The sequence below is a fragment of the Heloderma suspectum genome, chromosome 2 (genome assembly GCF_057233095.1).
Source record: "Heloderma suspectum isolate Gila_16-S chromosome 2, 16-S_ref, whole genome shotgun sequence".
Classification (NCBI taxonomy): domain Eukaryota; kingdom Metazoa; phylum Chordata; class Lepidosauria; order Squamata; family Helodermatidae; genus Heloderma; species Heloderma suspectum.
This window is the reverse complement of record NC_139459.1, coordinates 255,699,772-255,723,623: the sequence shown is the minus strand read 5'-3', so window position 1 is coordinate 255,723,623 and position 23,852 is coordinate 255,699,772. Positions and strand designations below refer to the sequence as shown.

Here is a 23,852-nt window from a genome sequence, read left to right as displayed (position 1 = left end):
CATCATTCCACTGTAAAGCCTGCATTAGCAAATGAAAAGTTGTTGCGCAGCTGGAAACTGAGTCCTTGCCCTGCCTGAGGCGGTGAATCTCCCAAGAAGCCGTCTGCGTGTGCAGGGGGTGGAAAAAACAGGCCATCGCTGTCATGAAACCTTGATAGTCCCCGAGCAGGGGGTCATTAGCGAGAAGAAGTCCCAAAACCCATTTAGCTGCCATGCCTGAAAGTAGGTTAATAATAGGGATGTACAAAAGTCACTTACCGTTTTGCGGAATCTTTCGCGAAGGGGGGAGAGGTGCTCCGTCCCTCCCCCCAGGAATCCTCGATGGCTGGCTCCGCTCCGCAGGGATTCCACAGAGCCACCAGCCAGCTCCGCCAGCAGCCGGACATCCGGCCACTGGCTAGCAGGGAAGCAAATGGTGGCTGCCGTAGCCGCCGCCGTTTGCGACCCTGTATTCAGCCATGATTGGCTACGTAAAGACTTACGTAGCCTATCACCTCTGGGTTTAAAAAAAACAAAAACGCGTACGCAAATTTTAAAACGGCGAAAATAAGGGGGAACGCAAATAGCGTAGCGCGCTATTTGCGTTCCCCTTTATTTTCACCGTCTTAGTCTAAGTAAATATTTACGTAGACTTAAGACGGCCAAAAATAAGGAATGCAAATGGCGGCAGCCATATCCACCGCCATTTGCATACGCGTTTGTTCTTTTTAAAACCCAGACGTGATAGGCTACGTAAGTCTTTACGTAGCCTATCACATCTATGTAAAAAAAAAAAAGAAGCGACCAGGCTGCAAATGGCAGCAGTGGCAGCCGGTTGGAAGACCAGCCGCCGCCGCTGGAGCCGCCGCCGTCCGGAACATCCACCCCAGGTAAGTCTCGTCCCAGGGGGGATCTGTGGGGGGGTGGCAGGCCGTTCTGCCATGGATTTCGGGGGGCCAAATGCACTGGCATTCGGCCGCATCGAGATCCGTGGCAGAATTCTCTGACATCCCTAGTTAATGATGAAGCCCACACGAACCTGTTCTGTCAGGAAATCCTCAGGTCGTAGGCGCATGTACAGCTCTGATTGGGCCTGGAAAATCTGAAAAAGCCCTTTCTCACCAGAAAACTCTGGCAGAGCCACCGGGCGCTTGCGGCAGGGGGGAATCGGAGGTGGTGGGGGTTGAACCGCAGCTTGAAGACTCTGTACGGCAGTCGTCAGTTGCGCCACTTGATTACGAAGAGCCTGGTTCTCTTGCGCGAGAGCTTGCACCGCCGGGTCCATGGCAGCCTCCAGAAGCAGTAGGAGCAGAGAGAAAAAAAAAGAGGAACGGGGACCAAGCTGTCAGGAGCACCCTAGCTGCCTCTTGCAGCCCCCACCAATAGCCAACTCAGGACAGACGATGAGGAATTCTTTCCGAGACTTTATTCCTTTATCACTTTATGACTCTTTGAGAATACTAGTAGCTAGCGCCAAAGCAAGGAACAGCACTGGGGAAAGATAGCTGAGTAGCCTAAGCTCCAGGTAAGGCAGTTGGTCCCTGTTTGAAGGAGAATCATGGGAAGACCCTGAACTTATGGGCTAGGGAGAGATCCTCCCTCTTTCCCTTGGGTCCTCGGGACGCAACCGTTGTTTGCACGCCAAACGAGCGCTACGCCTCCTTTCCGTGCCCTCCGTCATCACTCCCTGCGTCTGCGCCGAGCATCCAGCAAGCCCCCCTCCAGCACTCTCTCGCTGCCAGGGTCACTATCTATCCCAGGAATGCTGGCAGGAGGAATCTCTGCCAGCTGCTGTGCTTGTGAGAGATGAGCGAGCTCCTCTCCCACAGATTGCTGTTCCTCCTCAGAATCAGAACTGCTCTGGGGCTCTATTGGCTCAGTTTCCACCCTGACACTGGGTAACCAGCCAGATGGGCGATTAATAAATTTAATAAAATAAATAAATAAATAAATCTGGTGATAGTGATGATGGCAACGGAAACCACAACAGAATATGCATACATATTCCTATATAGCAACTTGACATATACATTTATCCTCTATACAGATTTCACAAGTGTGATTTCTAAATCGGGGGGAGGGGGGCCCGGATTTTCTCTTATACGTTTAACCGGAAATTGCAAGTGTTTTAAGTATTAAGCCTGGGCATATGTTTTATTATATTGGGAAGAGTTGACACTCCGGTTTCTAAAGGGTTGTATTAAGTCTTCATTAAAAATTAGTACATGTGAAATGTGCAACAAAATGTTGCAGTATACCCCCACTCCCTAAGAAGTATGTTCCTGTTCATGTCTCCAACAGCCTGGCATTGTAGGGCTGTTCAGATCTCTTCAGTGGGGTGAGTGTCAGGAGCAGGAAAGGAATAACCATACTTTCTCTCCTCCACCCGGGACTGTCCCCTGATGTACTATATAGAGCTAAAGGGCTGCCAGCTCCAAACCTGAGTATTTTGATAGCTATATAAGCAAGGAGGCAGGAGCATGCAGTTCTGGAGATGGGAAAGCCATCCTCTCCACCCTGATTTTCCCCTTCCAGGGTATTTATTTATTACACTTTTAGACTACCCAATAACCAAAGCTGGGTAGTGTACAAGTAAACTTAAAAAACTAAAATAAAATAGCACAAGATAAAATAACACAAAGTAAAATCAGCAACAAGGAGTAAAAACAGTGTAACACGTAATTACCAAAGTAAGACCATCAGGAAAAAAAAATGTGGACTAAAAGCACCAAAATAGTTCTTAACATGCTTAACATGAATAAAAAGGTCTTCAGCTGGTGCCAAGAAGACCATAACGTGGGTGCCATGTGAACCTCTCTTATTTACTATAAAGTTAGGGTGGGCATGAGCAGGTCAATTATCCCTGTTCCTCTGCTCTCCATTGTACTTTTTATGAGGAGGTGGTTTAACTGGCACACGAACATTCTGCATCTCAAACTGCTCTCAGCCGTAAATTTGATTTGTAGATTCACTCAAGCATTAGTAGATTCACTCAAGCATTATGCCTGAAACAGGGAATTGAAACTCATGTAGGGGATATGGGGCCATACATGCCAGCCCCACCCCTTCAGTTTCCGCCTGTTCCATGTTGACTGGGATGGTCCAAAGTGGGGCTTCTATGCACAATCGCTTGAATGCGTGTAGAGGCCCCCGCTGAATCAGGAACCCTGGGAAGGTCTAAAATGAGCCTCTACAGAAGTCCTCTTCAGACCTTCCCACTCAATGTGGGAAGGTTGGGGTGGAACAGAAGGAGATGGGGACATTGGGGTGGAGACTATTAGAGGAAATTATAGTAAAATACATGTGCAAAGCGAAATTTGCATTGTTAAGCAGAATATTAGATGTCCTGAACAGAGGCCCTTTTTTCTTTTTGCAAAAGGATGTAAGCCATGTTTGCATTGTAGATCCTCCCTATTTCCTTCTAGTATGGATATTAGTCGAGTTTTCTTTTTCTCATCGATAAAGCTGGTTTAGAAGAGGATTTTGAATCTGTCAGTTGAAACCAACATAAAACAAATGACTTATTCTTTAAATTACTTAGATTTGTTAATACCTCTTTGTGGTACAGCCACCCAGATGCCGAAGCAATTGGTTATTTGCAGACTATTTTTATCTGAATCATCATCATGTTGAAGAATTTTACTCTGGTATTCAGTTCTCCAAATTATATTCTCTTTAGAGCTCTGTTTGGTAAAGGGGTAATGTGAGGCCTCAACAGATAGACTAAACAGGAATTTAGGGAAAGCGTTTTTATATGAAAACATTGAATTTTGATTTGTAGATAACTGTACATCTTTTTAAACATTTTCCTCACAAAGAGCGCTTTCTAATAAATTATTGTTTGGTCATTTGAGAAAATGAGTCACCTGTATTACACACAAGTTATAAAAATGCTAAAACTCTCCTTTCTCTTGCAGTGGGATCTTGTCTGTGACAACGACTGGAAATCACCCCTAACTACCTCGTTGTTCTTTGTGGGTGTGCTGATGGGATCCTTTATATCTGGACAGCTCTCAGACAAGTAAAGTGTATATACATTTTATACACAACTGTTAACATTCAGTCAGAGTTAAAGTTTCTCACTTGCACTGGGTTTGTTTTTAAACAGTAGTGAATTGATCTCTAATTTGGCAACACCAATGTTCCTGTGACTTTTCTTGCCATAATTCCAACTATCACGACAATGAGAGCATAACAGAGCTTTACTCTGGTTCTAGAATTGTGTTTTGTTTTTGTTTTTGTTTTTAGTTATGGAAATATGATCTGCCCAATTGTTGATAAGTATTGTGTCACAACATTATGTGAAATAGTCATTTGAATGATGCCATCTTTTCACCTTTGAGCAAATAATCAAATTAGCTGCCGAATTAGGCTGCCTGCAAAACAAAAACCAATATATTTTGATATTTTTCTTTATATATCAGATGAGCTGATCGCAAATATGAATGAGGCCGTTTTGTTATGGAGAAATTAAAATAAAGGGCCATTGTGATGTGTTGTTGGCTATATAGTTTAACTTACTTAGCAGTCTGTACATATGTAATGCATTTTCTTCATTGATTGGAATGAAATGTGGTGCACATATTCAGGATACAATTGTACATTTCATCTTTGAGCATTGAAATGTATTGGGCGGACCACACTTCTTGAGCTTTTACTCTTCTGCCAGACTATTTCTCAATTGGTATTTTCATCATCGCACTAGTCGATAAAAGCCTTGCTGTCTGCCTAATGTGGCCTAATACACAATAGGACTTTATTTCCACCTCTGCATCCTACATTTTCCCCTCTTCCCAGCATAAGGAGCTACCCAATAATAAGGAAGAGTTTTCAGTAAGATTTGTCATCTGAATGTATTTTCAATGGGGTAGATCTACTTCATACTACCCATAAGTGGAGCTCCACTTGTGAGATGCCCCCAATGGGGGAAGACGCAAGGTGATTTTCACTGATTTCATCTTCCCCCTGGAGCTCCTGAAAAACTACTCTGGATGGTCATGAGGCTGCCGCTGGGGGCTGCAGGGGCAAATAGCAACTGGCAAAAATTGTTCTTCCCTACAAACAGAAGAAGTCTGAATCCAAGCATATTTTTCTTTCTTTCTGGGAAATTGACTTTTGGGTGGGGATCCTTGGCCGGGTTTACTGCAATGATGTGTGCTGTACAGTGTACAATCTGGCATAGCAGACATCTTTTCGGTGGTGCCCAGCAGCCACCTGATAATCTGAAGAGCAACTTTCAAACCTGTTTTTGACTGCTTCTCTTCAACAAAAACTTTCAAAAGTATTAGTTCAAACAAAGTAAAAGTAGTGAGGACAAAGCTTTGTATCCAGAGAATGATCATGTAAGGTAAGGTTAGGCTGAGAGATGGGGACTTGCCCATCTCTGCCCAAGCCAATCCACTGGGCTTTGTGAGTGACCAGGGATTTAAACCTGGGACTCTCACATGTAACTGAACTGTGTTTTCCCCCACACCTTAAGTCTCCCTTACTTTCCTTACATGTTGTCATGTCTACTGTAGACTTTTAAGTCGATAGGCCATGACCATGGCCGGGTTCGGACAACTAGCAGAAGCCATCATGCTTCTTTTCCCTGCCCTGTGTGTGCTGCTCGTGTGCCTGTCATTTCCCTTATTACCCACACTGCAGCACAGGTTGATATGTTGACCAAACCTGGTGAGGTGCATAGTGGGGGTGGTTTCCAAACCACCCCACAACCCACGGCTTGTAGGGGCTACAGGGTGGTTTGGAAGCCTCTCCCACCCCACACCTCGCCGGGTTCAGAGGACACGACAACCCATGCCGCAGCACAGGTAAGTATGAAAATGGTGGGCGCGCGAGCAGCTTGCGTGGGGCTGGGAGAAGACGCGACAGTGGGTTCTTTTTCGCCAATGTTCATCAAAACCTGGCCCGTGTCTGGTTCTATGTGTAGTACCAAGCTGTTGTAGCTGCTTGGGAGAAAAATATCTTCTATTTATAGCCCGTATCTAAGAGCGTAGTTGGCAGGAAACTGAGACCTCCCTTTTCTTTGCCCCACAGGACTACAAAAATAGGTGTAGGTTGAGGACTCTGCATGTTTTGTTGGCTATTGCTACCAGTAAAAATACCTGGCAGGATAGACCAGTGGGCAGGTGCAAGCCCTTGGCTGGCCAGAGTGGAACTCTGAGAGGCTGAAAGGTTGCAAGTGGCCTACCAGCCATTATGTTCCTGCAGCTCAGCAAAAGCCCACACTCAAACCTCTCACTTCCAAAGAGGATGGTCCATTGCTATCCATTCCTTGTGTATGTAAAGTGGGGATGTTATTCCAGATGTTTGAAAGACTGTTTGAAACATGTTTGAAAGTCTGAAGAAAATGGGTACATTCATTAGTTGGTCCCTGCCATGTTAATGTCTTCATAAAGTCGCTCTGACTTTTTTAAATTTTATTTTTTTTGTCTTTGTCCCATGGTAGGTTTGGTAGGAAGAACGTGCTATTTATAACAATGGGGGTCCAGACTGGCTTTAGCTTCCTCCAGGTCTTCTCAACAAGCTGGGAGATGTTTTCCATCCTCTTTCTCATCGTTGGATTGGGGCAGATATCAAACTACGTGGCAGCATTTGTACTTGGTATGTGGCCATCTTAAGTGAAGCAGATCTTCTCAATGTCGTTACTCATTTCTCAATGAATGGCTCTCTTTTTATGTCCCCTCCTCCAAATAGCATTGCCAACTTTGCTAAGCAGAACATAGGTTTAATTTTAAAACATTTTCTCAAATAAAAGTAAAAACTGATGGGTTGTTGTAAAAGTAACCTTATTTAACATGCAGATTTTGACTAGGTTTGCATGACACGCCAACTCATCATGGGTTGTTGTGTGGCTCAAACCATGATGGGTTAGCATGTTGTCTGAACACAAGACAGCTTCCCACGGGGTGGGTTAATTTTTTTAAACAAGCCATGGCAACAACCAAAGGTTTGTTCTAGGGGTTGTTTTACCCATGATGGGTTGGCATGTCACCCAAACCCGGCGCACTCAGTCCATCATGGGCTGAGGGGAGCACCAAGTGAGTCACTCAGCAAGAGCACCAAAAACCTCTGCTGCTCTTCCCAATTGCGGGAATTTTTTGTGTTCCAGACATTTGCGCAAATTGACTTTTTAGTTTTTTTTTCTTTTGTCGATCTTTAACTATAGTGGAATGGCACTATAGGACCACGAAGAAATTTGTTAAAAGGGAGAAAAGCAGCCAACCAGAGCGGGGATAAAACTGACTAAGATGCTGACAGAATGGGGAAAGTAGTGAAAACATCAGGTAGGGGCAGTACAGTGTGGGGGGAATCAAAGAGGAATACAGTGTTCCTGGGAACTATCAGTCGCGCCATCGGAATAGCACTATAGCACCATGAAGATTTTTTTCTACTGACTTCACAAGGGAATGCCCAGGATTTAAAAGGTGGGCCCAACCCCAGGGGAGGATGTCCTTGTAAACCACTCCTCCTTGAGTCAGCATCACCTCTTTTTTATAGAAAAGTGTGCATCATCCAACTTCCCCGCCCCCTATTTGGAGAAAAAAGGGAGGGGCGCACTTTTCTATGAAAAAGAGGGGCTGCTGACTCAGCGAGGGGTGGACTACAAGGAGGGAGACACACACACACCCTGGTGTCTGGTCCACCTTAAAATCCTGGCCATCCCCTTGCAAAGTCAGTAATGTGAAGTACTTTCCCCTTCTTTTTTAAATATTTCTTTTAATTTTTAACAATTAAAAAAAGGTGCTATAGGGCTATTCCGATGGAGCGACTAACAGCTGGTGGGGACATTGTGTTCCTCTTTGATTCCCCCCACACTATACTGCTCCTACCTGATGTTTTCACTACTTTCTCCATTCTGTCAATTTCTTGGTCAGTTTCATTCCCACTCTGATAGGCTGCTTCCTCCCACCTTTTTAAAATTTCCTCATGGTGCTATACTGCTGTTGCGAAAAACCAACCAAAAAAAGAAGAGAGAAAAAAAACAGCCAGTGACTGAAAAGGCATAGCGATTGGAGCAGGGAGGGGATCAGGACAGGCAGACAGGACCCTGGGATACTGGGTGGAGGACCGAGATGGAAGGAGGGGGAAAACAAGCTGCAGGAACCCCAGTTGCTTGTCAAGTACACAAACCACACACTGGGTTGTTCACAAAACAACCCACAGTGCGTAGCGTGGCTCATATGATGGGTTGCCTTGTCATGGGACCACACCCTTTGTATATAAGACTGAAATAAGCATACTGTATAAGATATTCTTAAACTGTTCTAGGGTTTCTAGTGTGTTCTGTCATTGCTGTCCACTGTATGCTAAGGCAGCCTTTCCCAGCCCTCCAGACGTTTTGGACTTCAGCTCCCATTAGCCCCAGCCAGAATTGCCAATGGTCAGGAATGCTGGGAGTTGTAGTCCAAAACATCTGGAGGGCACCAGGGTGGGAAAGGCTGTGCTAAGGTCCCACCCAGTCCCTCATGCACACAGCAGCCACATATGCTAGGATTACCAGAGGTCTTGCAGGGCTCAATGGAGCCCTGGTTCTGCCCCTGCCCCCCTCCCCTCCCCTGGTGTGTGCTGTGCCATCACAGGAGTCCAGAGGCTGTACATGTTTCCTCTTAGTCCCACCCTGCCCTCTCTGTAAGCTATTCAGCTTTATTAACCCTATGACAGTCTCTCCATAAGCTTTGTGCATTCATCGTGCCCTGTGGCTGCAGTCTTCAACACAGGCTGTTTGACTTCAGTTGAATTGAATGGGATTTAAACAGCGTAACGACCAGACTAAACTTAATGTAGGAGATGTGTGAATGCTTCTCCCAACACCTTCTTTATTTTAAATTTTGCTCTAAAAGATGTCAGGGATGCATTCACACGTCTCCTGCATCTTGTCTCGCTTGTTTCACACTGTACAAAGATAGCGGTGTAAAGTGTCCGCAATTATTAGGCTGTGAGTTCTTTGCAAATTGATTGCCGTTCAATCAGTCTTTTCATTGTGTAGCCAGCCAATGGCCATTACAAAGTTCACCAATATCACATATGAAGATTAGACCATCTCTGTGACCAGTACGTAGATATACTGCAGTCTCCCACCCCAAGATGTTATTTACTGTTACAGGAAGCATTTTATCAGGGAAGGAGCAGCTTATTTAACACAGAGAAATCTCACAGACACACCCCTGTAGCCAAAGAATTTAAGGGCCCAGTCACAATAACCTAATTCACTGTAAACCTAAATACTCCCCTTGATGCAGGATCAGGTATAGAAGTGAAGGCAAATCTCTTAAATCCAAGGAAGATGCAACAACCCAGAGCTTGGGAGGGGTTGTCTCAAGGACTCCTAGATAGTGTTGTTGTTTTTTAAGTTACAGTGCTCATCACCGCTCACTTATTTTGAACAGGCACAGAAATTCTCGGCAAATCCATCCGTATTATATACTGCACGTTAGGCGTTTGCATATTTTATGCATTTGGCTACATGTTGCTGCCACTGTGTGCTTACTTCATCAGAGACTGGCGGATGCTGCTAGCGGCTCTCAGTGTACCTGGGCTGCTCTACGTTCCACTGTGGTGGTGAGTGTACTTCACAAAGACTGTGTTTACATTCTGAAAGCCCCACCAAAACTAACATCAGCTAATGCCCTTAGTAGGGAAGCCCTAGCTGACTTAATGAGGATTAAAGTTGTACCTCATAATCCTTAATAATCCTTATCAGGGGTTTTTAATTTAAATAGAAGGTTGCGTCGGGTTAACTTATTATTCACTTGCCACCATAGATGACTCTGTTCCCCCAAAATGGCTGAAGTGGACTGGATTCTCAAGGGAATGAGGATGGGGTGGTGGGGGGAGTTCTCTTAAGGATATATAGCCATAAATATGTGCTAGGATTTGCGTGCAAAGCAAACTAACCACAAACATACTATGAAGAGTGTGAATGCAGACACATTAAATTAAAAGAGAAATTCTGACCCAAACCACAAAGGTTTGGAAAGGAAAAAGACCAGCAAGACAGAACCAACGGTAGAACTGAAAAATGTGCACCTTCACATCAAGGTGTAGCCCAGCCCTCATCCAAATTTCACCGGGTTTTTTTTCCTGGCTTTATTATGACAATAAAGCCATTAAGCTAGAAGTAACGTATGTACGGAAGGTCATGGACCTTTGTACATTTATAACACATGATACGGTGGGTATGCATGCATGTCCGTGCACACAGCCTCATTTGTCCAATTCTTTTATCTGTTTTTTGGAAGGAAAGAATTGCAGGAGTTGGGTGTATATCACCTGTGTCACGCTTCTTGTCATATGCTCTGTGTCACACTTCTTGTCAAATAAACTGCGTTTATTTCTCGTTTGCCAGCTAGCTGTGTGAATGATCACCAATATAATGATGACCTCCTAGGTTTTCCTTCCCTCTCTGAATCTTATGTCCATCTCCCATACAAAAGGTCCACCCATCCTTTCCAAAATTCCCAAGATAAAAGTCTTCTTCTGGCTCCTGTTTCTCATCTTTAGTGTCTCTAATCTGAGTCTGGTAATACTGTGTATCTTATTTCCACCATGCACTTTTGTGGCTTTTTCAGGTCACCTGGGGGCATTTTCAGTTCTTCGCAAGTTTGAAGCATGGAGAAAAAAATTCTCAGTGAAATGAGCAGAAAGACTCAGACTCGCAAGCATGATGTCCTGTTGTTGAGATCCACACAATGCAGATAGATGCTGCTGCATTTTGTCCTTGGGTCATATCCTGTGGAGCCATGACTTAGTTTCCACCCATACTGGTACTCTTTGTTGGTGCCCTTTCATGACACTTTGGTTTTCATTCATGAGGTTTTGGTTTTAATTCAAGGAACATTCCCTTTTATACTTTATACAGAACAGATTAGAATTGTAGTCTTAACTCTTTTCATACTTTTTGAGATCCAGTCACACATTGTTGATTAGCGGCTTCCTTGATAGGAACCTCTTTTTTCCACAGCAGAGTTTGCTCGAAAGCATAGGAAGGGAGCAAGGTGTAGCACTGCACTTAAAGTCTTTATTATGATGGTTGTGTGTATGGGATGGAGGCTTTACAACCTTGGCTGTTCTATTGAAGTTGCATTGAAACACTGCAGGTTCATTCCAGAATCACCTCGGTGGCTGCTCTCCCAGGGAAGGATTCAGGAAGCAGAGGACATTGTTCGCAGGGCTGCAGCAAAGAACCATGTGACAGCTCCAGCAGTAATATTTGATCCAGTTGAGGTAAACTTGCACATGTATTGCACATGTTGACCATTTCTTTCCTGATTCCTCTGTTTAGGTATGGTAATACCTATCAAACTACTCTGCACCATGTGAGAAAACCTTCCAACCCCCTTACATGAAACTGCTGGATAACCAGTTACTTCCATCCCTTCCTGTGTTGCAGCTTTAAAGAAGGTAGTCTGTACTGTATCTTGTGATCGGGCCACAGCCTGGATTTCTAAAGCCACCTTCCTGAAAAATGCAGTACCATTCCCACATTCTTTGTGTTAAGGTGGTGTATGATGTTAGGCTCTTTCCGGACGATCTGTTTATAGTGCAACAGGCATGCAGGTGTTGCTTGTCAGTTGCTCAGGTTTATAGACATCTCAATGGTCTTGTAGGCCCCTTCCAACCCTACTATTCTATGATTCCATATTTCAGGAATATTTCATTTTCCCAACACATAGACCACAATAATCCTGATTATGGGGAAGATCTTTCCCAGCTAAGAGACCGTTATGGTTTGGTGTGCTGACTAAAATGAGGCTGTGCAAGTGTCTCAGGAATAAACTGGATAGTGCTCTTGACATCACTAATAAATAACAACACAGTTCCACAATGTCCATGCCATACTGACTCGATGCTTCTTCAGACTCAGTGCTGAGGTGAAACTCCATATTTTACCTTGTGACTAGACAGTTTCAGGCCCCTTATGTGTGCCTTTTTTGCAGGCCAAGTCCTCTCCTCCTGTGCCAGAACATACAACAACCAGCGGGGGTGTTAAAAGGGGGGGGTGGTGACACAGTAGAGCTATCCACATACCCAAGCACACAGAGCAGCAAGGCTACACCTCCCACAGGATATTGTGCTTCCAGCTTTTAATCAGAACTGCAAAACTGTTTTGCAACGGCTAAAATTGCAGTTGAGGTCATGGTTTAAACTGACCCTCAGGATCAACCCCTAAGCAATTCATGATTGGCAGTAAACCTTCCAAGCCAAACATGGCAGCTGCTATTTAATAAGGCACGCACCTGAGAAGTCACACTTACTCTTCAGCTGGCTCCTGCCTGTGAATACTTTGGATCCTTGGCTTAGATGAGAACTAACTGATTTATTTTTGAGTAAAAAATAAATGTCAGAAGCATAGATCTGAAGATTCATTGCAGCAATACAAGAGAAGGCAACAATGTGTAAACAAATATATGTCCATGGCTTCATCTTAAAACAAGTGTAAGTTGAAAATATTTTTACCTTATACATTTTCTTTGGAGTCACCCAGTGGACTTATTATATCATTGATCCTTTGCCAGCAGAAATGTGGCTGGTGAGGACAGGAAAAGAGGGCCTTTTCAGTTGGTGGCACCTAAACTGTGGAGTAGCCTCCTAAGAGAGATTCATTGTCTGCTTTCGAGTGGGCTCTTAAGACTATTTTGTTCTGGCAGGCATTTTTAGTTGAGCATTTGATATGATTTTACTTCCACCGCTGTTTATCTTTTTCCAGTTGTGGTTTTACTCGGCATACACTGGACTTGTACATACATGTTTCTTTCTAGTAAATACATATGAATTTGCATATCTTCCCCAGCAGGGCAAAGAGCAGTTTGGTAGGATAGCAATCCCCTCCAGCCAGCACTGCCCCTCCAATCAAACCAGAGCACCTCAGATTGGCTTTCAAGTAAAAATAGAAATGTTGGGAGATCCAACTTTGTGTGCTTTGACCCCGAATCAAGTCCTTTACATGTTGGCTGGCAGACGTGGAGCGGTGATTGAACTCTAAATTACAAAACAACTACTACATAGCACTCCAGGATTTATTTTTTATTTGCTTTTATTTGTACCCTGCCTTTCTACCAAGAAAAATGGCACTCAAGGTGGCTAAAATGGCACTCAAGGTGGTTCTCCTATATATTGTCCTGTGTATTGATATAATGTCCTGTATATTGGGATGTCCTGCACATTGATATAAATGTCCTGTAAACTGATATAAATTGGCCTTATACATGTTACACATTTTTATGGAACTTCCTGCTGTTCCACATGTTCTTAGCAGCCATGAATATGGCAGCTTAAAATCTTGCACACTCCATTTATTTATTTTTTTGGTTCAAATTCTATGCATTAATCTTGCAGACAACTTCTACACAGTGGATACAGTTAAACTGAATTACTTGTTTGAAAAGTTACCTGACTGCAACAAAGAAGTATTGATCCTCAGGAGACAGCTTGAATCATGGCAAAGCTTGCACATGAGAGCTAAAATAAAGGCTCCCTGATATATCCCTACTTAGATGAAGAACCATGTGCACTTATACGCATGTGCAATGCCCAACATAATCCCCTATTGAGTAGAATAAGTTCTCCAACCTTTTGAGTTCAGTGGGCGCCATCACAAAAAGACTGCCCTGCAGGGGTGCCATCCATAGAATGGCTCCTGAAACCACCATTTCACAGACCAACACAATAAAAGATGGATCACATACCGCACCCGAACACTCTCTCTCATCCCACACCCAAGGCACACAAATTCTTCTTCGCGGTCTCTATGCATCACACATATGGGCTCTGCCCGTATAAATAAATAAAGGAGGTGCACGTTCGGAAAGGCACCCTGAGGGCCATACACCCATGAGGGCCATCTCGAGAGTCACGAAAATTAAATAAACTAAAGTTATAAAGAGGCAGAAAGAAGTACTTTATAGTAAGAAGGAAAGAAAGGTGAAAAAACCTCAACTTTTTGTCAAAACAAATGCTTTGAAAAGCAAAGCAACAAGAGAACATTCCCTATGAGGTGCACGCAATGGCGGTCGAAAGAGAACTGAGGGAATAAGCAGGAACCCGCTAGGGATGTGCGCACTGGACAGCGGGGGAGGGGTTTCTACCAAAAATCTCAGGTATAGGAGCTTCCCGAATCTATGCATGTGAATGCATAGATGACCACTTGAAGAACCACAGTTACAGGTAGAAACCTGTCTATCCACTCACCCTGATAATTCATTTCTCTTATTTTTCAGGATCACCACCACCCCCATAAACTCACTCTGTCTGATTCTCTCTCTCTCTCTCTCTCACACACACACACACACACACACACACACACGATGGCAATCTGTTACAGATAGGAAACAGATGGCTGGATTTAGTAGCACACATGTTCCCTTCCCACTAAACAGCTGAGCAATACGATTCAGAGGATCTGAGATTGTAATCCAATACACATTTTCCATTTAACTCGCTGGGACTTATTTCTGAGTAGACATGCTTAGGATTGGACTCAAAGACACAAATGCAACCCTCAGTTGAGGTGTATGTAACTTTACCTAACCTGAAGGTGAATGAGATCTAATTTGCGATATTGTTATATAGAGAACATTGGATGTGGGAAGAAATATGGGATTTAATGAGAACATTAGGAAGCCTTTTCAGTGCAGCCATGGAAATGTTAAGATAACATCTATTCACAGTAATCCAGAAAATGTGTCCATCAGATCATTTTGATTAAATGCCAACATTTCTAGGAATTATCATTTAAATTAAACATGGCCTTTTCCCGCATTGATCATAAACCATTTTAAACAACAACAGCAACAACAACACTGCTTGATATGTAAGAATACATTCTTTCCATTAGACATACAACTGATATTTCCTGCTGCATGCCCAACTACTTTTTAAAAAACGGTATTCTAATGATATGTGGTTTGGGGGGAAAGAAACAGATTTTCACATAAATGTGTTATTTTACCATCCATAGCTACAAGATTTGAATTCCCAGGACCAGAAGACATACAGCATTTTGGACATAGTGAAGACCCGAAATATACGTTCTGTCACTATCATGTGTATAATTTTATGGTAAGCAACTGATGAACAGCCTCCTAGAACACACCCAGATGTCCCTGGTCTAGGAACCACATTTCTGAAGGCCTGAAACTCCAATTTCATAAAATCATTTTCTTTACTTACTCATAAATAATTGTACATGGCACTTTGTGGAGTAGCATACGCAAATATCAGTGCCTCAGTCTAAATCACAAACATTTATTATTCCAGCTAGTATTTTCTTTGGGAATTCATTTCAAAGTTTCACTCACCCTTGATATGTCATGAGGAAAGGGCTGCGTGTGTGTGTGTGTTTGCTATAACAGATTCATCCTGCTGTCTCTCGGAATGTGAAGCAACATGATCAGTATCCTCATGTGATTTGGCTATTGCCAGACTATTGCTTCTAGTAGCAAATTTAAACTCTTCTCCACATAAAAAAAGAATCTCACTCCACATACAAAATTGCCATGGCAGGGAGACATTTTTAGGATACAGCTCCTTAATTTGCTAATTTTGAATGTACAGAAAGATTTGTACCTGAGGGAGCATTCAGACATTTATCCCCCCACCTGCATCCTGAAGTGTTGTTGTCTATTAACATGTGAGGCTGCTGACCATGTGTGAGCTCTGGGAACCACCTTAGTTCCAATTCCCTACCAGAATGGTGATCTGTTCACATAGTGGTAGAACTGATATGCGCTCTTGCCCTCCACCATGCACCTAAAGCAGGGGTGGGCAGCTTCAGTGCTCTAGGATCAAATTTCAATCCCCTGGGGCCCGCGGCACCAGCATTTTGGTGTCGGCAGCAGCAGTGAAAAATAGGTGATTTGCCACCGAATTTCAGTGGCAAACAAGGTGCATGTCTTGTTTTAAAACTAAATATGGCCTTTTTAGGCCACCATCATGGTTGGCCACTGAAATTTGGCAGCAAACCGCCAGTTGTTAGGTCACTGCTTCCACCATATCAGCATGATCGGGGGGGGGGGTACTTAAGGCTGGGGAGCCGCATGCAGCCCATAGGCCTGACCTAAAGTAACAATTTAGGTGAATGCTCTGCACAGAGGGCCTGTACGCACAGTTGCCCGAATTCATGTAGTTCTTCCTCTTCAGAAAAGGAGGGAAAAACTACATGATCAGGCCACCACATGTCCAGACTTCTGTGTTCTATGCCCACCTTTCATGTTATTTTAGGAGTGTGGTGGAGAGGAGGGGAAGGGTGCATGCTTACACCTCCATGTGAACCAAATGATGCTCTGAAAAGGTATCTCATACAAGCAGCAACAGCCAAGGCAGATGGTTTTCTTGATGCTTGGGAATACTTGCTGCCGCATGTTTTGCCACATTTAAATAAAATGCACCTCTAGTCCAATGCAGCACTGTTTTGAGAACCCCACACATTTATTACAATATAGATCTATCTTTCAGGATGGTCATTTCCATAGGCTACTTTGGCCTCTCTCTGGACACTCCTAACTTGCATGGAAACATCTATGTCAATTGCTTCCTTTCGGCAGTAATCGAAGTCCCAGCTTACACCATGTCTTGGCTGCTCCTCCAACATCTGCCCCGGCGATATTCAATGGCAGGAGTCTTGTTCTTAGGAGGCTGTGTCCTTCTCTTCATTCAGTTGGTGCCTACATGTAAGAACATCCAGCTTGAACTCTGGGGGGAAAAGGGTCGTGATCATAAGTAGTACAGTGAGCTAGTGATAGCCCAATTAAAACATAAAGGAAAATGTAGGCCTATTCCATTTTGTAGTTATGTCTGAAGACTGAAATAAAATAGAAAGGGAGCTCGCAGTGCTGCGAATGTGCTGTCAGCTCTCTTGATATTAAGGTGTCCCTGGCATACCAGCAATTTGAACATGAATATGTTGGTCTATTGTTTTGTTTTGTTTGCCACTTCATCATAAAATGAATTATTTTATTTATTTATTGCATTTATACCCCGCCTTTCTTCCTCTTGCAAGGAACCCAAGGCGGCTTACATTCTCCTCCTCCTCTCCATCTTATCCTCACAACAACAACCCTGTGAGGTGGGTTGGGCTGAGAGTCTGTGACTGGCCCAAAGTCACCCAGTGAGCTTCCATGGCCGAGTGGGGACTAGAACCCGGATCTCCCAGCTCCTAGTCCAACACTCTTGCCACTACACCACACTGGCTCACAATAGAAAAGAGCCTAGTTCTTAAGATGCATCTGATGAAGTAAACTGTTGTGCTATAAAGCTTATCTTACAATGAATAGGCTTTAAGGTGTCACAAGACTCTTGGTTGTATTTTGTTGAAATTAACTAACATGGCTAGTATGTCTGGATTTACAACTGAAAATTTATAAAGGCTAGAATAAAGCAACAGCAGTAGAGGCAGGAAACAGATAAATGTTACTGACTTGGTAGTAGGTTTCATGTCACATAGCTTTTCTCTCACTTGTAGACCTCAGTGTCATGTCCATTACCCTGGTGATGACTGGAAAGTTTGGGATCACATCCTCCTTCTCAATGGTTTATGTGTACACTGCTGAGCTCTACCCAACAGTTGTAAGGAACATGGGAGTTGGTGCTTGTTCAATGGCCTCCAGATTGGGCAGTATCCTCTCGCCTTATTTTGTATATCTTGGTAAGTTACCAACCATCTTATTTCCTCCCAGGTCAAGTACCAGTGCCCTACTTTCTAGTGTTACAATGAACTTTTCCCTTTATAAAGCCACCTTCTGATACTTAGTTCTTCATCACACCTGAGAAGTCCCATCTCTTCCACTGCATGAGAAGTTCAGCAGAGGTGGGGAAGCTGATCTACCATTAATGATCTTTCTGTTGAAGAACCCCTGATAAGCTTCCAAGGAATCCCAGGGGTTCTCAGTTTGAAAACAATTGGTCTATGTAAAGCATCTTGCCGTTAACCACTCATTACGGGTCTGCCCAGGTTTTAGGATCTTCAGGAGAGGCCCTTCTTTCGGTTCTGCCACCTTCAGAGGCATGTTTGGTGGAAACATGAGAGAAGGCCTTCTTGGTGGCTGCTCCCAGGCTATGGAACTCCCTGCCAAAGGAGACTAGGTTGGCTCCCTTAATGTTGTCCTGCCACCAGCAGGCAAAGACATTTTTATTCAAGCAGGCCTTTAACTTAGAAGAGAGCAATCCTATGGTCCCTGGGGGAGCGTCCCAGGGACCATAGGATTGCTGTGGAAAACCCTTCTGGGGTCAGAGATGTGCTCCAACCTCAGAAATGGGAGTTGGAGATCCAGACCCCTGACACCTTGCAGCCATCGCGGAAAGACTCTGCCAGCTGCCTTCCGAGGTTGGAAAAGCGATCTCAGAGGAGGAGGAAACGAGATGTTCCCATGGGTGGAATGGGGAGGAGACCAGAGAGGCCAGGATACGAGATATTCTGAGCCTTCTCCAATCTTCTTCTGTCCCTCTTCAAAGCACCCTCGTTAGATGAGCTGAGAAGCCCATCTAGCAAAAATTGCCAAAGACAGAGGACAGGGAGACAAAATTGCCTCCACCATGCCTCCTATCCTGCTGTCTTTAGCTTGGCTGGGCATGGGAATCCTGGAAGCCTCCAAGTTCAGAGGCTTCCGAGCAGCAAGGATGCAATTGATAGGATTGCATCCTTAGCTAATCTGTTGGGCTGAGTGCTGTTTATTCTATTATTGTTGTGTTTTTAATGTATTTGTTTTTATTATTGTTTTAATCAATTTTTTATTTTATTTTTAATTCCTGTGACTGTAAACCATTTTAGTGCCATTTTCTTGGTAGAAAGGCAGGGTACAAATAAAATGAATCAGTCAGTTAATCAATTTTGTTGCCCTCTTGTACTTTCTGTTAGGTGCCTATGATAGATTTCTTCCCTACATTTTAATGGGAAGCTTGACAGTGCTTACAGGAATCCTGACCCTATTTCTCCCAGAAACGTATGGCACACCTCTCCCAGACACCATTGAGCAGATGCTAAGGGTTAAAGGGTAAGACTGAATATGTAATTGCACGATCAAAGTAAACACAGAGTCCAGGCTGTATTGGTGTGGGTCTTGTTGTAAAAACATTGGGAACCAATTGGGAACTAAGATTATAGAAGAAATTAGAAGAAAATAGTATATTTTGCACTGGTTACCAATTGTTTTCCGGCCAAATTGAAGGTGTTGGTTTTGACCTTTAAAACCCTATATAGTGCCGGCCCAGCCTATCTTAAGGAGCGCCTCCAGCAACACCAGACAGGCCACTTAACAAGATCAGCCTTGGATGGCCTTCTCTCTGTCCCATCAGCCAGGACAGCTAGACTGGTGAGGACGAGGGAGAGGGTCTTCTCTGTGGTGGCCTCCACTCTGTGGAACTCCCTCCCTAGGGAACTCTACCATGCCCCCTCTTTAATGAGCTTCTGCCACGCATTAAAAATGTGGTTGTTCAGGCAGGCATTTGGGGTGGGTTAGGGTAATTTTAGAAATATGATGTTTTTAATGTAGAATTTTATTATTTTAAACTGTTTTTATTATTGTACATCGCCCAGAGTGGCTGGGTGACGAGCCAGATGGGCGATAAATAAATTCAATTAATAAAGAAACAAACAATATTCCTAGAAAAAATATTGTGGCAAACTGAAGTGAATTGCATGAAAAATAATAAAAAGAGAGAAACTATAAAAGGCTTAAGTCCCAAGGAACAGACTGATGGTATACAAACTAGATTGCTTGTTTCTGTTGTGGCTGTTTGCTAAATACTCTTTTTAAAAAGCATGTTCAAGCTGGCCACTTTATTTTGAAGGCAAAACAAACATGTGAGGCTCGAGACTGGATCATACTCCCAATCCGAATTGGCACTCTGCACCAATTTCCCAGTGAAAATCTCCCTGGCTGCTATTTGACCACAAAAGGGCTATTTGCAGTAAACAGCGGCTTTAAGGGTAAATAGCAGCTGAGGGGATGGTTTTTGCCAGGAAACTACCACAGGGGTTGATCCAGATTGGGAGCACAATCCAGACCAGTACTCCATGCAGCTGCCTTTCCTTGAAAATAAGAGTGGCCAGGCCACATTTATGTTAAAAAAATTGTGTTTTTAACATAACTTATGTTTTGGGGCCTTAGGTCTAACAAAAAAAGTCAGACGTTGGTTTTACATTTGAAATTTAGTTGCCAAATCTGCCTCTTGAATTGATGATGAGCCATTTTCTTGAATGTGGAACTGAAATATGCCACAGCATTTTGAAGTATTTTCCTTTTACAATTTCCTTTTTTCTATTCATATATTTACAGAATTAAGTACAGAAATACATCTAAAAGCCGAACAAGCGCAACAGATGAAGAAGAAAATTCAGTGATTCTAAAAACCACATCTTTCTGATGAAACTATATTGCATACTATAGTATGAACTGAAAAGTACCCAAATGGATCCTTTAATTTACTTCCATAAAGGACTGATGGAAACACTTTTTCCTATAATGATGAACTTATTTATTAAAAATACATTCCATTTTGTGAATGTAGATACTGTCTATCCCACTGTGGGATCTCTGCGAGCAACTGTGTAAGTTACATGGAACAATGTCGGGGGGGGTGCTTGTCTTTAGGACTGTTGACAAATATCCCTCTTGTACAATCAAATTGTTTTAAAGATGCTTGAAGATGCAAATCACTACGCAGTGCATACTGGCAAAAGGTGAAAATGTTCTGAAGTTCAAGTATTGTCTGTCACGTGTCATCACCCAACTTGGGATGCTGCTTCTGTTTGCTCAGAAAACCTTAAGCTTGAAATGATGCGGATAACATCAAGATTAGCAGACATGAAATAAATACTATACAAACGATTTTATGCAATACAATCAGAAGAAATTGATGCTGAATTTTTTAAATCAACATTTGATGTAGAAACGGAGAGACAGTTTTCATATGCAAAACATTGGCAGTCTAGTTTTGTTTGCAAAACTACTTTACTTATTTCAGATGTAGTTTTAAATAGTCACCACTAGGTACATCATTACATCTGGGAATGATGTTTTGCCTTATTTAGGCATATATTTATTTAAAAAAAAAACAGTAAGATTAGGTTGCATCTGAAACTCTTCTCTTTCCTTTCAATATTCCATAAGTTAAGTTTCCGCTAAGTTGCCTCTAACTCTGAAATGCAGTGGAAGCTAATACACAGCTGTTTTTCCAAATTCTGTAGTCTTTACCAAACTCGCCCTGAAATATTTTGAATTACATACTAAGGTATCTAATAAAGCTAGTTCAGAATGCAGAGCTTGTTCTGTTAATGGGGAGAGCAATCCTAGGCCCTCTAGACAGCATCTGGGGAACACAGGATTGTTCCTGGGAGCCCAGGAAACCACGCTCCCTGCCTCCTCCCTCACAGCCAGCATAGAGAGAACCACGCTGGCTGCTGCTATGACCTCATAAATGCGAGTTCATAGGAGGTGAAAGGGGGCGTTCCCAGGGGTGGGGAGGGGAGGAGACTGGGGATATGGAGATACGAGGTATCCCGTGCTGTCCCCAGCCTCCTTTCTTCCCCCTCCCTGAAGCCTCCACTAGGCAAGTGAAACCATCCATCTGGCTAAATTGCAGAGGGGGAGGTGCAACGCGCCTCCCACTCTGCATTGGATGCGTGTAAGCCTCCGAGTTCGGAGGCTTACGCAGCCAATAGGATTGCGGCCTAAATGTGGTTCCTTCAACTTGCCAAAAGTCCTGTTGCATTTTGAGTAAGCACAGAGTTCATTATTTTAAAGGAGTTATCATGGAATTATAAAAACAAGTCTCATGCCTTAGCAGTTGTAACAAATCTACGAAGAAACATTGTCCACTGATGCTGGGAGCAATCTTGATCGCATTTGTTACTCTTTTCTTTAAACCAAGACTCTAATTTGCACATTTAATTACATTGTGACAGAGTTAAAAATTATATTTTTGTGATCCATAATGGGGTGCATTTTCAATACTTAAAAAAATGTAAAGTAACATCAGATTGTATTTTTGTTTTAGTAATTTGCTAGCTGCCTTGGAGGTTTTAATTACAGGTGATACATAAATATCTTAAAATAAATAAAATACCTTTGTTTTATAACCAGAGTTGCTAGAGGGCCCTTTTGTTGACACAGTTGTTTGCAAACATTCCAGAAATCATGATATTATATGAAAATCATCATCATATAAACCTAGTGCTCCTTCTTATTTCCCTGCTGACTGCTGCTGCCTCCTGGTTTTTACTGATCCCTACTGTAGAGTTGTCCAAATGATAGTAAAAGATATCAGTCCAGTAAACACTTGTTGGTACCTTCAGAAAATTGGGGTTTACATATTTAAAATAAATGGTGGGAGTGGGCAGGACTGTAGATTTCCTGGCACTCAAGTTTCTAAATCCAGTTTCTTAGAAACTGATACTCTTGTCCCAGCCAGAGTAACTTATCTATCTATGGGTTACTGTGGTAATAGCCTTTGCACTAGTGTTAAAAGCATCTCCTAGATGGTGTGCATGGCATCACTGCATAGCATATGGGAAGTCTTTCACTTACCTGCACTATCTTGAAGGTTTAACAGAGCAATCCTATGGTCTGTGTGAGTGCATCCTAAGGGCCATAGGATATTGTGGATTCCTCCCATAGATTGTACGCAGCTATGACCTCTGGAGAGGATAATCCAAGCAGGGATTTCCCACCAACCTCTTGCAGCCGCCATAGAAAGCTCTGTGGCAGCTCCTTTTCAGAGTTTCCTGTTGTGACCTCGAAGAGGGTCAAGGAGGGAGAAAAGAGAGAGGGCGATTAGGCGTGGAGGGGAGGGGAGGGGAGGATCCGCTCAATCCATGAGCATCTGTCACCGTCCCCATCCACCAAGAAGTAAGGAAGCTAGATGGGCTCAGAGGTTGTGTGCCTAAAAAGTGTTCTTGAGATTGTGGCCTCTCTATATGAAAGTCGTATTTTCTCCAAAGATTTCTGTTCAAATATTCAGGGTTGATTTTGAAATAGTTTGTTCATGAAATATTTCCATATTGATGGGATACAATCTTCATTCCAAATAAAACAAATCAAAATTCTTCTTAAATGAATCTTAGACTACCTAGGGTGCTTTTAAAAATCCCAGGCTTCTTATTTCACTTGCATCAGGTTTTACCTTTTTAAAAAATCCCATAGGTCCCTCTTCTGGCTCATTGTTTCAGTCCTTTTTGCACTATAATCACTATATTTTTGTATCTAATCCCTCTTGTTATTCCCTTTCACTTACTTGTCCTCTATGGATTATCTGGTCTTTTAACGGCCCAGAGATATTACAAAGAGGTGGCTTCTCTCAGTGGAACACCAGATGGATTCTAGCTGCTACAAATAGGAAGAGCATAGAAACACATTTCAAATTAGGAGATGCCATCTGCACATCTTCAGAATATACTATTTTCAAACCGAAGTCACCATAAAACCACAACAATAGTTTCAGTTGATTTATTCAGCGTATTAGCTAGTTACACATATTACGACAGGGTTTTTTTTCAAGTTCTTGGCAAAAGGACAGGAGAGCCATAAGAAGGAAGCATAATTTGATATATGGTATATTTGGAGCTAGGTTACAAAGCACATATCCGTCATTGGATATTGTTAGCAAGTAGTGTCAAAGGAGCTATTGGACAACGGAGGCTTCCTTCAGAAAATGGAAGTGCTCAAATAAAGGCAACAAAAGAAATGCAAGGAGACAATGGGCTTCGTCATATGGAGCTTTTATCCTGCAATTGAGATTGCTCACTCACAGAAGTTTGAGGGTCCTTTAGATGACGTCATGAACCTCCAGGGCACATCCAGAGGTATTTCCTGGTTATTCCACCTCAAAAAGATCCAGAAATAATGAACTAGCTATTTAAGTTGGGATGTTGTGCTATC

At 43.0% G+C, this 23,852-nt stretch overlaps 1 protein-coding gene across 2 annotated transcripts in view; it reads left to right on the top strand.

Annotated features, from left to right (window-relative positions):
• LOC146354427 (organic cation/carnitine transporter 2-like) overlaps positions 1-22,058 on the top strand; it is a 49,633-nt gene extending 27,575 nt beyond the window's left edge. For both annotated transcript variants that reach the window (XM_084838836.1, XM_084838835.1), the window contains 9 exons: positions 3,897-4,000; positions 6,428-6,582; positions 9,369-9,540; positions 11,079-11,205; positions 14,939-15,039; positions 16,435-16,649; positions 17,441-17,623; positions 18,833-18,968; positions 20,253-22,058. In XM_084838836.1, coding sequence (XP_084694962.1) covers positions 3,897-4,000; positions 6,428-6,582; positions 9,369-9,540; positions 11,079-11,205; positions 14,939-15,039; positions 16,435-16,649; positions 17,441-17,623; positions 18,833-18,968; positions 20,253-20,340 — 1,281 coding nt within the window. In that variant the 3' untranslated portion in view covers positions 20,341-22,058. The remainder of the gene's footprint in view (positions 1-3,896; positions 4,001-6,427; positions 6,583-9,368; positions 9,541-11,078; positions 11,206-14,938; positions 15,040-16,434; positions 16,650-17,440; positions 17,624-18,832; positions 18,969-20,252) is intronic.
• The last annotated feature ends 1,794 nt before the right edge of the window (positions 22,059-23,852 follow it).